At 53.4% G+C, this 13,789-nt stretch overlaps 1 protein-coding gene across 5 annotated transcripts in view; it reads left to right on the forward strand.

The window, feature by feature from the left end:
- The window catches only part of TAOK2 (TAO kinase 2), an 18,043-nt gene extending 5,011 nt beyond the window's left edge, over positions 1-13,032 (forward strand). For 2 of the 5 annotated variants that reach the window (XM_024744216.1, XM_024744215.1), the window contains 10 exons: positions 134-247; positions 354-445; positions 2,529-2,622; positions 2,718-2,799; positions 3,602-3,769; positions 3,944-4,204; positions 4,404-4,565; positions 6,026-6,391; positions 6,477-6,680; positions 7,004-9,103. In XM_024744216.1, the coding sequence (XP_024599984.1) occupies positions 134-247; positions 354-445; positions 2,529-2,622; positions 2,718-2,799; positions 3,602-3,769; positions 3,944-4,204; positions 4,404-4,565; positions 6,026-6,391; positions 6,477-6,680; positions 7,004-8,716 (3,256 nt within the window). In that variant the 3' untranslated portion in view covers positions 8,717-9,103. Of the gene's footprint in view, positions 1-133; positions 248-353; positions 446-2,528; positions 2,623-2,717; positions 2,800-3,601; positions 3,770-3,943; positions 4,205-4,403; positions 4,566-6,025; positions 6,392-6,476; positions 6,681-7,003; positions 9,104-10,349; positions 11,382-11,517; positions 11,701-11,782 lie in introns of those variants that run through there. The other 3 variants (XM_024744217.1, XM_024744218.1, XR_003003189.1) reach the window with 3 other exon arrangements.
- Positions 13,033-13,789: the final 757 nt, after the last annotated feature.

A 13,789-nucleotide genomic window follows, 5' to 3' on the forward strand; every position in this document is an offset into this window, starting at 1 on the left:
GGGGGGGGGGGGGGGTGCTCTTTACACCACTCCTCATTCTGCTGGGCTCCAGTCTTCTTGGAAACTTGGTGCAAAAGCCGCTGCCCAGCCTTTCTGAGATGCATGTCTTATCCTTGTGCTTTGCCTTTGGCAGGGATGTGAAGGCTGGGAACATCCTGCTGTCAGAGCCAGGCTTGGTGAAACTGGGGGACTTCGGCTCCGCATCCATCATGGCACCCGCCAACTCCTTCGTGGGCACCCCATACTGGTGAGTGGGAGTGGTGGTGAATGGAGAGAGCTCCCGGGATGTTGGGAGCAGGAGTTGGCAGGGTCTGGGCGGGTGATTAGCCTCTCTCTCCTGACCATTCTCCCAGGATGGCTCCAGAAGTGATCCTGGCAATGGATGAGGGGCAGTATGATGGCAAGGTGGATGTCTGGTCCTTGGGCATAACCTGCATCGAGCTGGGTAAGGACATTCTCCTCTTGGCTCCTTATCCTCTTTTCTCTCCACTCCTTTCTCTTTTTCTTACTATCCCTACACCATCCCATCCTCTGAGGCCTCCAAGCATCTGTCCATTTTGAGTCTACCCTTGATCCCCAGTACAGGCAGCTGTCAAATCCTGCCATTTCTTAGACCTAAAGATTTCATAACATTCATCTTTTCTTGTCCACTACTCTAGTTCTAAATCTTTTTTGAGTGCCCACTGTGTGCCATGCACTGTGCTAGTAGGTTCTGGGGGTAGAGCAGTGAATGAGGTTCTTGCCCTCTTGGAGCTTACATTCAAGTTGAGGAAATAGGCATGTTTTCTTTCAATGTAAGAAAAGCTGAATGGAGAAGATACGGGAGCAGTACAACCAAAAAACAAGGTATTTGACCTAGTTAGGGGCTGAGGAAGGTCTCCTTGTAGCAGAGATGTCTAAACAACCACAAGACAAATAAATAGGTAGCTTTGAAAGACTGTAGGGAAAAGTATTCCAGACAGAGGAGCATGCCTGGGGAGCTGAGACTAGCCTCAGTTGTTTGGAATATTGCATGTGTTAACGAAGAACAGTGAGTGATAAGGCCAGAGAGTTAGGCTCAGTGAGTTCACGAGGTCTTGAAGCCATGTTGAGGTTCTGATCTCTGCCAGCCAATGCTATTGAAACAACTGTTTTAGTGAGATAATGTTTGTAAAGCCCCCAACACGGTGCCAGGCACAAAATAGTTGCCCAAGAAAGAGATGTTATCAGTTACTCTTACCAACAATTTCCTGCAGTGATCTCTCCCACTGCCATTCTCTTCTTCCTTCCAGTCTCTTTTACATCAGAGAGAGGTGCTGTTGTTTTCTCTTCTCCTCAGAGCCGTCAGTGGCTCCCCATTGCCTTCAAGACTGAAGCCATCCCCATCCTTGTTTCCACCAAGCTAAAGGCTCTGCTTCCTAAAGGCTGGCTTTCCTCTTAACAAGTTCTGAATTTTTCCTCTTAATTACCTTTGTTTGTATTGTTTCCTGTGCCCAAGGTTGGAGATTTGGACTTGCCTTTCCCTCCATCTACACATGTCTACATTTACCATTTAAGGCCATGACCAGATAGGCAATGGAAATATGGGAAGCAGGCCAGGTATAAGAAAAATCTAGAGCTGTCCATTTTATTCCTAGTTTTTGGTAGAGACATGGGTGCAGGGAACTGTTTCTCTACTATTGAAAAAACACTTCAATCTTTATTATAAATGGCAACGGATAGTCAGTATCAGGGAAGCAATATGGAGGAGACTACAGCAAACCGGAGGTTGCTGTTCCCACCTGAAGAGGGCAGCTGTTGCTTAGCTCCAGCCCATTGTTATGCAGGAATGTAGGCTCCATTTCACCAGATCTAAGTTTTTAAGAGAAACTGGAAATTTAGGTTATTATTTCATTATTATTATCAGAATTTAAAAATCACTGTTTAGGCGAAAACCAAAACCAATACAAAGCATTTGTCTGGGCCACAAGGGGCTTCTAGTTTGTGACTTCTGATCTGAGGCCTACCTCCAATATCCCTTTTTCCAAAATAGCTTCTCTGAATCCCCTGCGAATGTACCAGTTTGAAGTCCCACCACACACCCAGCTTCCTAGCCATTTACCTGTTTTCCTCTTGTGCCAATTAGCACTTTGAACTTGATGCTATTTGTTCAATCCTATTTAATCTTCCCTGTTAGACTGGAAGTTCCTTGAGGACAGGGCCTGTCTATTGCTTTTCATCTTTCCCATAATACTTAAGCGAGTTTTTTGCTCTGATTTGGCACCTAATAAATATTAGTTGGGTCGGCAACTGAATGTGCTTTCTTCTGCCTTCATTCGTGCTTTTGCATGTGTTATTTTCTTTGATACCTATTCCACCCATGTGCAGTGGAGAGGATGCGTGCTGCGTCTTACAGAGGAAGGATTAATTGAGATTATGGGAATTGCTCAGGGTCATGGAGTGAGGAAGTCAGGGAGCTGGGGTGTGAGCCCAAGTCTTCTGATTTCCATTCCAGTCTCCTCTGCCCACCTGCCACCTCTCACCTTCTCTCCCTTGACCTTTCTCTGTAGCGGAACGGAAACCACCGCTGTTTAACATGAATGCGATGAGTGCCTTATACCACATTGCACAGAACGAGTCCCCCGTGCTCCAGTCAGGACACTGGTGAGGACTGGGATTCCTGGGCCCAGGGGTTAGGCCATAGGGGTAAGGCTGCCTGGCTCACGCCCTCCCCACCCTTCCCCTGCTGTAACTTCTAGGTCTGAGTACTTCCGGAATTTTGTCGACTCCTGCCTTCAGAAAATCCCTCAAGACAGACCAACCTCAGAGGTTCTTCTGAAGGTGAGGGCTCACTGGCCTAGCATTCTCCTAGAACTGTAGCTTGTTGGAGCCACAGAAACCCCTCAGTGAAATTAGTGATTCCTGATTCTTCCTCCACTGAGAGCTTCATTTATGAATTCCCGCCCCCATCCCCAGTGCCCAGTGGACTCTGTGTTTTGCAAGATTTTGTCTACCAGGTTGCCTTTATTTATTAAGTAATCATTTGTTTTCCCGTCTTTTATTAATCAAAGATATATATAATTGCCAGCCAGAATTTCTGGCCAGTGTGCAATAACCAGGGTTACCACACCATTCTGATGTAATTCAAGCCAAAAGCCTGTGTAGCCTTGTCATGGGGAAATGTATGATTTCCCTTAGGGGTTTTTTGAGTTATCAAAAGTAGAGGGGCCCCCATTCCCTTCAGAGATCCATAGGGGCCTAAGGACCCCTAGTTGGGAACTGACTTAGATTGTCTACCCTGACCTACTTGTTTTATAATTGTGGGATGCTTTATGAGCCCCAGAGAGGCCTCATGACGTGTCCAGGGGCACAGAGCACTTTGATAGAAGGCCTGGACTAGAATCCAGATCTCCTGGCTGTTCTTGCCTGTCAGCCATGCCTGGAGGAACAAGAGACTGTGTGGGGAGTAGAGACGGGGTGGTAAAAATTAATGTGGGAGGAGGGGTTGGGACATGGCCAGCATCAACCTGTGGTGGGCATGGGCCCCAGGGGAGTGCCTCAGGCCAGAGGGAATGCCAAGATCCACGGGGTATTGGGATGCGGGAGGTGCTTGGCGGCAGGCCTCAGTGCTCTCTTCCCCCAGCACCGCTTTGTGCTCCGGGAGCGGCCACCCACAGTCATCATGGACTTAATCCAGAGGACCAAGGATGCTGTTCGGGAGCTGGACAATCTGCAGTACCGCAAAATGAAGAAGATACTGTTCCAAGAGGCACCCAATGGCCCTGGCGCTGAGGCCCCAGAGGAGGAGGAGGTGACCCGGCTTGCCCTGCCACCCTTCTTCACCACCATGTTGTGCTTGCCTCCTAGCGGTTGCTTGGCGCTCCTCCCCACCCTTCTCCATACCCGCTGTGTCTTTGTGCTACCTCCGTATGCACATCCCTTGTCCTTCCCCTTCCCTGCCCAACAGCCTGTGTCCTGTCCACAGGAGGCAGAGCCCTACATGCACCGGGCCGGGACGCTGACCAGTCTAGAGAGTAGCCATTCAGTGCCCAGCATGTCCATCAGCGCCTCCAGCCAGAGCAGTTCAGTCAACAGCCTAGCAGATGCCTCTGACAATGAGGAGGAGGAAGAGGAGGAGGAGGAGGAGGAGGAGGAGGAAGAAGGCCCTGAAGCCCGGGAGATGGCCATGATGCAGGAGGGCGAGCACACAGTCACTTCCCACAGCTCCATCATCCACCGGCTGCCGGTATGCAGCTCACCCTGAGTAGGCCTGACAGCGGCAGGGCCGAGCCCCAGCTCTCCTTCTCAGGAATCACCTTGGTTCCCTGCTCTCCCTCCCATGTGTGACTGCTCCTTCTCTAAGTCTGCCTGGGTCTCCAGGGAACTCCCTGTGGGCCCATTGACCTCTGAGCCTTGGGCATTCCTTCCACCTTCCCTTCCTCTAGGGCTCTGACAACCTCTATGATGACCCCTACCAGCCAGAGATGACCCCAGGCCCTCTCCAGCCACCTGCAGCCCCGGCTCCCACATCCACCACCTCTTCTGCCCGCCGACGGGCCTACTGCCGCAACCGGGACCATTTTGCCACCATCCGTACTGCCTCCCTGGTAAGTGCAGCCATCCTGGATGCCCCAGACTATCTAAGTCCAGAAATGACTTTCTCCCTGTGGCATATGATTAAGTCCAGATTCCACCCTCACTTTGTGTTGCTGTCTCTTGCCTTCTCACCTCGACCGTCTCACCTAAACCCTCCCCTCTCCCCTCCCTTCTCCCAATAGACTATTTTGGTCACATTGCCCAGCTCGTACTCCATTTTTGTGGCTGGACTTAAATAGCATTTCCTGGCATGCCTTCCCAGGCTCCTGGCCAGCCAGGTGCTTCATATCCTGTGCTGTGGTACTCCTGAACAACATGATGATGGGTTTGCTGGATTCTGTGCCCCTAGAGGGCAGAGATGGTGTACAGGTACCTGCCTGTGCCAGTAGTTGGCTTTCAGGCCCACACACATCCCTGTATTTAATCCTTCCAGCTCTTCTGGGAGGGTGAGGGTGTGATCCCATTTGTGAGATGAAACAGCTGTGACTCAGGGGGGGCTACCTTTGGTGCTTCCCAAATTCTGTAACCAGGACCTTGGTCCTCTCTTAAAGTCACAGCGATGTTTTTCTCAGTTCATAGGAAAAGGGGTATACTTTTCCTAAAACATAGATTTTCGTCCATACTTTTAATAAACTTTTAGATTACATCCCTGTTCAGCTGTAAGCTTTTATGGTCCCCTTGGAGGCCACTGGTTGGTCTAGTATGTTCTTGTAGCCTCTGCTTATGGCTGGTTGTTCTTTTAGGACAACTCTTCAGACCCTGTGATGCTTGGTGCTTTGTGGTACTGTGTAGAGAGGTCTGTGATCTCCAGGGGTTTGGCCACCTGGACTAGTTTGGGGTACATTGACATAGCCCCTTGACAGTGGGATCTGAGCTCAAACTTCAGATGAGGACATCCAGGCCCAGTGTTCTTGTTATTCCAGTGTCCCATGGTCCATATTCTGGCTCCGTATCTGAGCTGTAAAGGGTCTTCAGTGTTTGCTGAAGGGTAAGGAACCATCACTTACTGGTTCAGAGTGTTCTAGACACTATTACATAGGTATCAAAGTTAATCTCCCCAGCCCCCTGTGAGGAGGTGTTATTGTCCCATTTAATAGAGCTAAGGCTTAGCAGCATTAACTTGCTTGAGGTCACATGGTTAGTAAGTGGCAGAGCTGGGATCTGGTCCCAGGTCTGTCTGATTCTTTTATTCTTTTGAACTAATCTGAATTGTTCCTACTTTTATGCAAAACCCTGTGCTCAGCACCTTTTCTTGTTTCATTGAGTCTCATCAACCTCTGAAGGAGATATCTCCATGATCCAGTTGAGGTGGCAGGCTCAGAGAGGTTAAGTGTGAGGAAGATATCAAATGAGAATTAAACCCATAAGGCTAACACTCACGTTCTTCCCCCATAGAGCACGAAGACTATGTGTGTTAATAAAATGGGGGCCAGGGCTGCGCCCCACTTCTCATCCTTTCTCCCGCCCCCAGGTCAGCCGTCAGATCCAGGAGCATGAGCAGGACTCAGCCCTGCGGGAGCAGCTGAGTGGCTATAAGCGGATGCGACGGCAGCACCAGAAACAGCTGCTGGCGTTGGAGTCGAGGCTGAGGGGCGAGCGTGAGGAGCACAGTGCGCGGCTGCAGCGGGAGCTCGAGGCGCAGCGGGCTGGCTTTGGGGCTGAGGCCGAAAAGCTGTCAAGGCGGCACCAGGCTATCGGTGAGAAGGAGGCGCGAGCTGCCCAGGCTGAGGAGCGTAAGTTCCAGCAGCACATCCTCGGGCAGCAGAAGAAGGAGCTGGCTGCCCTGCTGGAGGCGCAGAAGCGAACCTACAAACTTCGGAAGGAGCAGCTGAAGGAGGTGGGATAGGGCTGCAGCAGTGGGTGGGGTTGATGGAGGGTGAGGCGGGCCCTGACCTCCTTGCTCTCCTGCTGCCCTTTCCTAGGAGCTCCAGGAGAACCCCAGCACACCCAAGCGGGAGAAGGCTGAGTGGCTTTTGCGGCAGAAGGAGCAGCTACAGCAGTGCCAGGCGGAGGAGGAGGCTGGACTGCTGCGGCGGCAGCGCCAGTACTTTGAGCTGCAGTGTCGCCAGTACAAGCGCAAGATGCTGCTGGCTCGTCACAGCCTGGACCAGGACCTGCTTCGAGAGGTAGGCCACCCCCTCCCTGTTCCCCTCCCAGATCCCAGGCACCTACCCTTTTCCATTTGCCTCACTTGTGGTTGTCTTTCCCATCTGCCCTCATTCGTGTCACAGCTCGGCTTCTCTTCAACATCTCTTTCGCTTCTCGTGCCCACTAGACCCTGCTAGAGTTCCCAGGCCAGCTAGGAGCTTGGCTCCCTTACACCTCTCATCTACACCCCTCATCTCCCCACCCTCGGCTCCCTCTGCCAAGGAGTCCTGGGCCTCTCACTTCCTTGACACCAACAAGGCTTTCTGACCAGTTTCTGGGCCCTGCCTCCCTCTTGCCTCAGGACTTGAACAAGAAACAGACACAGAAGGACTTGGAGTGTGCATTGCTGCTACGGCAGCATGAGGCCACACGGGAGCTGGAGCTACGGCAGCTCCAGGCCGTACAGCGCACCCGGGCTGAGCTCACCCGCCTGCAGCACCAGACGGAGCTGGGCAACCAGCTGGAGTACAATAAGCGGCGTGAGCAAGAGTTGCGGCAGAAGCATGCGGCCCAGGTTCGCCAGCAGCCCAAGAGCCTCAAAGTACGTGCAGGCCAGCGTCCCCTGGGCCTCCCGCTCCCCATTCCTGGGGCTCTGGGACCACCTAACACAGGCACCCCTAGAGAAGAGCAGTCCTGCTCATCTGGCCAGGAGGCAGACCAAAGAATTCTGGGAGAGGAGGAGGAAGCAGTTCCAGAGAGAAGGATTCTGGGGAAGGAAGGGGCTGCCTTGGAGCCAGAGGAGCAGAGGATATTGGGGGAAGAGTCAGGAACCCCTAGTCCCAATCCACAGAAACATAGGAGTTTGGTTGATGAGGAAGTTTGGGGGCTACCTGAGCAGGAGATAGAGGAGCTTAGAATTCCATCCCCGGCACCCCAGGAGAGGAGCATTGTGGGCCAGGAGGCATCCGGGGAATGGAGGTTGTGGGGGAAGGAGGATGGTAGCCTCTTGGATGAGGAGTTTGAGCTTGGCTGGGTCCAGGGTCCAACACTGACCCCAGTCCCTGAGGAAGAGGAGGAAGAGGAGGAGGGTGCTCCATTTAGGACCCCGAGGGATTCTGGAGATGGCTGTCCCTCACCAGACATCCCCCCTGAACCCCCTCCAACACATCTGAGGCCCAGCCCTACTAGCCAGCTCCCTGGACTCCTGTCCCATGGCCTCTTGGCTGGACTCTCCTTTGCAGTGGGGTCCTCCTCTGGCCTCTTGCCCCTACTACTTCTGCTGCTGCTCCCACTGCTGGCGGCCCAGGGTGGGGGTGGCCTGCAGGCAGCCCTGCTGGCCCTTGAGGTGGGGCTGGTGGGCCTGGGGGCCTCCTACCTACTGCTTTGTACAGCTCTGCACCTGCCCCCCAGTCTATTCCTACTCCTGGCTCAGGGCACCGCACTGGGGGCCGTCCTCAGTCTGAGCTGGCGCCGAGGTCTTATGGGTGTCCCTCTGGGCCTTGGGGCTGCCTGGCTCCTAGCCTGGCCAGGCTTGGCTCTACCTCTGGCAGCTCTGGCAGCTGGGGGCAAATGGGTGCGGCAGCAGGGCCCTCGGATGCGCCGGGGCATCTCTCGACTCTGGTTGCGCGCTCTGCTGCGTCTGTCGCCCATGGCCTTCAGGGCCCTACAGGGCTGTGGGGCTGTGGGGGATCGGGGCCTATTTGCACTCTACCCCAAGACCAACAAGGATGGCTTCCGCAGCCGTCTGCCTGTCCCTGGGCCCCGGCGGGGTAATCCTCGCACTGCCCGACACCCACTAGCCCTGTTGGCAAGGTTTTGGGCCCTGTGCAAGGGCTGGAACTGGCGCCTGGCACGGGCCAGCCAAGGTTTAGCCACCCGCTTGCCCCCCTGGGCCATCCACACACTGGCCAGTTGGGGCCTGCTTCGGGGTGAGCGGCCCAGCCGTATCCCCCGGCTGCTACCACGCAGCCAGCGCCGGCTAGGCCCCCCTGCCTCCCACCAACCACCACCAGAGACTCTAGTTGGGCGGAGATCCCGAACCCGCCAGTCCCGGGCCCTGCCTCCCTGGAGGTAACCAACTCTAGCTTCTCCCCAGCCCAAATCTAGAGCATTGAGCACTTTATCTCCCACTACTCAGTGAAGTTTCTCCAGTCCCAGTCCTCTCCTCCCTTTCACCACTCCTTCCTCGGTATGCTTCCCCACCTCACCCCTAGCCCTTTGGGCCTCTAGACAGGCAGCCTCCTCCACCGTGGAGTCCGGAGATTATATTTTGCGTTCTCCTGATGCTCCCCCCCACACCCTAAGTTATTGCTGTTCTCCCACTGTGTGTGCTCATCCTCACCCTCATCGACTCAGGCCTGGGGCCAGGGGTGGCAGTGGGTGGGAAGAGTCATGTTTTTTTTTTCTCTCTTTGATTTTGTTTTTCTGTCTCCCTTCCAACCTGTCCCCTTTCCCCCACCAAAAAAAGAAAAAGACAAACACAAATAAAATATCTGAGCGGAACTGTACCTTTGGCCCAGGCTGCCTCTGTCTGCTTTGTCCTGCCGCCTAGCCTCCCCGGTATGCCCCCAATCTGGACCCTTGGCCCCCAGTTCCATGACCTCTTCACCCCATCTACGTTATCTCAACCCCTTTCACTCCTCAGCCTCATCCTCTCTACCTTCATAGCTTCGTTGCACCATGACCACCACCAGTTGAGGGGTCTGGGCCCCTGTTGAGCTTCTCCAGAACTTCTTGGTCCCACAGTTCCCCTGTTTGTGGATTCCTCCCCGAGAGTCCTCAGGTTCTGGGTCCTTTTGTCCTCATTCACTGCCTTTCCTCCCAACCCACTCCCTACGTGGTTGCCTTCTGTCTGGGAGCTGAGTTTCTCTCCTGGCATCAGGCATTGCCCTAGAGGGCTGGGGGGATGGCACTGCAAACCGTCCACAGTAGGGGGTGGTGAGTTTGGGGGCCCAGACAGTGTGGGGGCTGCGGAAATGGGGTTGGTTGTGGGCTTGGAGTGGGAGCTGAGTATACAAGGGGCCGGGCTGGAATGTGGATATCTGGTCAGGGTGGCAGCTGCTGGCCTGTTGAACTTGTCGGGCCCTTTCTGGCCACCTCCTTTGCCCCTTTCCCTTATGTGGCCCGAGATGGGGCCACCCATCTTATCCATTTCTTAGCTTGGTGCTTATCCTTCCCTCCCTCCCACCCTGAGGTGATGAACCTGGGACTTCCTCTGTCTTTCCTCAGCTGTGTTGCTGTCTTCCATGTGTATGTTGAGTGACTTGGTTTTCTCACTTGTTCATATTCTGTATCTGCTCACAGGCATCTATCTCTAGGTTGTATTTTCTCCCTCTTTGCATGGTCAAAGCTTCTTGTGTGCACTCAGTACTCTCAAGATTCTCAGTTCCCTGTCCATGAACTCTCCTGCTGTTTCTTGTGAGTTTTCCACCCAACCCTGTGAACGTGCTCTTGGAAGATGTCTTGTTTCTTTGCATCTCTTGCCCATTGAGAATCTTCCTGATCTCTCTGAACACAATCCCATCTCTCCATGTCTGTCTGTATACAGCTCCCCCCGCCCCCTCTGTCTAACATGTTTTCTGTTTCTCTCCCTCTTCTTGTCTCTGCTTCTGTCTCCTCTCCTCCTCTCTTTCTTCTCCCTTTCCCCTGGTTGTTCCTCCTCCTCCTCCCCCCTGCCCCCATCTCCCCTTGGTCCGTCCACTGCATAGTCTAAGGAGCTGCAGATCAAGAAGCAGTTCCAGGAGACGTGTAAGATCCAGACTCGGCAGTACAAGGCTCTGCGGGCACACTTGCTGGAGACCACGCCCAAAGCTCAGCACAAGAGCCTCCTTAAGCGGCTCAAGGAAGAACAGACCCGCAAGCTGGCAATCCTAGCTGAGCAGTACGACCAGTCCATCTCAGAGATGCTCAGCTCACAGGCGGTGAGGCCTGGGGTCCAGGGAGGGAGCGTGGTGGAGGTTGGCCTTTGTATTTCCAGCTTAGCTGTGGGCACTGCAGGTGGGGGGTGTAGACAGAGATAGGGCTTTTCGCTCTTGGGAAACTCATATTCTTCCACTGTTGGTATTCTCTGCAATGGTTTTACTATTTCTCTTAAGTATTTTCTTAAGGTCTTGACAAAGCCAGCCTGCCTACTCCACCCAAGAACCACCAAGGAAAGAGTGGCTGTAATTTTTTCCTGGGCCTGAGTTAGTTTAATCTGTGAACAGGGAACAAATAAAAATGATTGTGGCCCTCAGGCCAATTTGCTCAGACTTCTGGAGGATTTTGAAGTTTGCTGTTCTAAAAGTGGTCACACATCACACTGGAATAGGCCACTTAAAATAACACTGTAAAAAGTAAAAGTGTTCTTATTCATTGCCGTTCCCTCACCTAACCCACCTCTCAGAGGTAACTGTTAACAATTAATTGTATTTTAGATTTTTTCCTATGCATATTTAGAAAATTATATAAAAATTTTAAACAAAAGTGGAATCATACTTTATATACTGGTCTCTAACTTCTTTTTCCACGTTGTATTTCTTGGACATCTTTCCATGTCAGTACACATATCTCATTTTTTAAGAGCATAGAGTTTTCCATGGTATGGATGTACCATAATTTATTTAACCCATCCCTTATTGGTGGACATTTAGGTTGTTTCCAGTATTTTGCTATTACAACGCTTCAGTGAACACCTTCGAGCACATGTGCAAGTATACCTGGGGGATAAATTCCTGGAAGTGTAATTGCTGTGTCACAGGGTATGACGACCTTTCATTTTGATAGATGTTGAGACTGGCTGCTTCTTGAAACCTGAGGGCCCAGGCCTGCTGGGGCAGGGGAGGATTGTGGGGGTAGGGGAGGAGGCCCCGAAAACTTGCTCTACCTAATCTCTAGCTGCGGCTTGATGAGACCCAGGAGGCAGAGTTCCAGGCCCTTCGGCAGCAGCTTCAACAGGAGCTGGAGCTGCTCAATGCTTACCAGAGCAAGATCAAGATCCGCACGGAGAGTCAACATGAGAGGGAGCTGCGGGAGCTGGAGCAGAGAGTAGCTCTGAGGCGGGCACTGCTGGAGCAGCGGGTAAGAGGGCTGGGCTTCCAGGATGGGGTGGGGAGGGCAGCCCCCACCCCGGACCCTCTGACCTCTATTCTGGGTGCCTCAGGTGGAAGAGGAGCTGCTGGCCCTGCAGACGGGGCGCTCTGAGCGAATCCGGAGTTTGCTCGAGCGGCAGGCCCGTGAGATCGAGGCTTTCGATGCTGAGAGCATGAGGCTGGGCTTCTCCAGTATGGCTCTGGGGGGCATCCCAGCTGAGGCTGCTGCCCAGGGCTATCCTGCTCCACCCCCTGCCCCCGCCTGGCCCTCCCGTCCTGTTCCCCGTTCAGGGGCGCACTGGAGCCATGGCCCTCCTCCACCAGGCATGCCCCCCCCAGCCTGGCGTCAGCCCTCTCTCCTGGCTCCCCCGGGTCCCCCAAGCTGGCTGGGGCCCCCAGCACAGAGTGGGACACCCCGTGGTGGAGCCCTGCTGCTGCTAAGAAACAGCCCCCAGCCCCTGCGACGAGCAGCCTCGGGGGGCAGTGGCAGTGACAATGTGGGCCCACCTGCTGCTGCAGTGCCTGGGCCTCTGAGCCGCAGCACCAGTGTCGCTTCCCACATCCTCAATGGTTCCTCCCACTTCTATTCCTGAAGTACAAGGTGGATAAGCCGATGAATGAGGCAGGGGTGGGTGGAGCCTGATCCTGGAGGGCTGTAAGCCGGAGGTCCATCCAAGGGTGGGGGACAGGAAGTTGGCTCCAGCTCCCCTCAGACCTTACTTATCTCATGAGCTTCTTGGGCTGGCCAGTGGCCCAAGGCCAGCTTGGGCATAGGTGCCTCAAGGCTGACCAGGAGCCCCTGCCTCCCCACCATGGTGCCAGGGTTTCTCTCCATCACGGCCTCGGGAAAGGAGGGAGATATGCGTGTCAAATATTCATCTAGTCCCCTGGGGGAGGGGAAGGGTGGGTCTAGATATATTATATAAAGCGAACTATACCACGCCCTGGAATGGGACCATGGACTTGGGGACGCCAGGCCCCCCAGACCTGGGATGTGACAGAGCAGGTCTGGGGCCTGGGGTGGGGAGAACGGGAGGAAAAGGTCTTCCTGAAAGAAAGATCAGGATGGGGTCTTGGGGTCAGGATGCCTGGGTCTCTCCATTCCCCTGTTGCTGTCTGACGTCCTGTGCCGTCTTGTCCTTTATCATTTTTTTTTTTTTTTTTTTAAATTGAGATTTGAGCTGGGGCAGGGGAACAAAATAAGAACCTTAGAAGGGGCTGCTCCCAGGCCTGGGGGCAGTCATGAGAGCCCCTCCCAGCTACGGGGCTGGCACAGAGCCCCATGGCAAGCTTTTAATAAACTGTTGGTTATTCTAACAGATCCCAGGACTCACCTTTTCTGTCTAAGGTGTATGTTAAGGAATGTTCAGTGGCAGGTGATAGTGTTACTTGTATTTAAAGAGAACTCACTGGGCTGTGTAACTAAAAATTTCAGTGACTTTACTGACTTTGGACATGAATCCAGAGCTTCAAAGGAAGTCATCAGTCGCTGGACCTCTGCTTCCCTTTGCTTTGGCTTCAGATTTTCAGGAAGGTTCACCTTACCCACAGGCCCCTGGCAGCTCCAACCTTACAACCTGCCAACAACCTCAACAGCAAGAATTCCAGCAGTCCTGAAGTGACTTCATTGGTTTGATCTGTAGCCAGAGGCCTGGGGTGCTCTGATTGGTCAGGTTTAGACCCTGTACCCACCGCTTTAAGGCTGAAAGAGTCGGCCCGTGGACTAAGTGGCTGTTTCCAGAAAGGGGAAGAAAGACATAAACAGCTGTTCCCAAGACCTTTCATTTTGTGCTTCACATTCTTAAGGCCAGTTATTCAGATCTTCCTCCCAACTAAGCTTTAGGTTATCAGACAGCTAAAAGCAGGGTGGTCAGGGACTTCCCTGGTGGTCCTGTGATCAAGACTCCCTGCTTCCACTGCAGGGGGCATGGGTTTGATCCCTGTTTGGGGAACTAAGATCCCACATGCCACACAGCGTGGCCTAAGTAAATAAATAAAAGCAGGGTGGTCAGAGGGTCCCACTGGTCAGGCTGGAGAAAGCAGCCACACTCTTTTTGAATCAAGCCTGGTGGCAGACT

Source organism: Neophocaena asiaeorientalis, unplaced genomic scaffold, assembly GCF_003031525.2.
Source record: "Neophocaena asiaeorientalis asiaeorientalis breed wild unplaced genomic scaffold, Neophocaena_asiaeorientalis_V1.1 scaffold91, whole genome shotgun sequence".
NCBI classification, from domain to species: domain Eukaryota; kingdom Metazoa; phylum Chordata; class Mammalia; order Artiodactyla; family Phocoenidae; genus Neophocaena; species Neophocaena asiaeorientalis.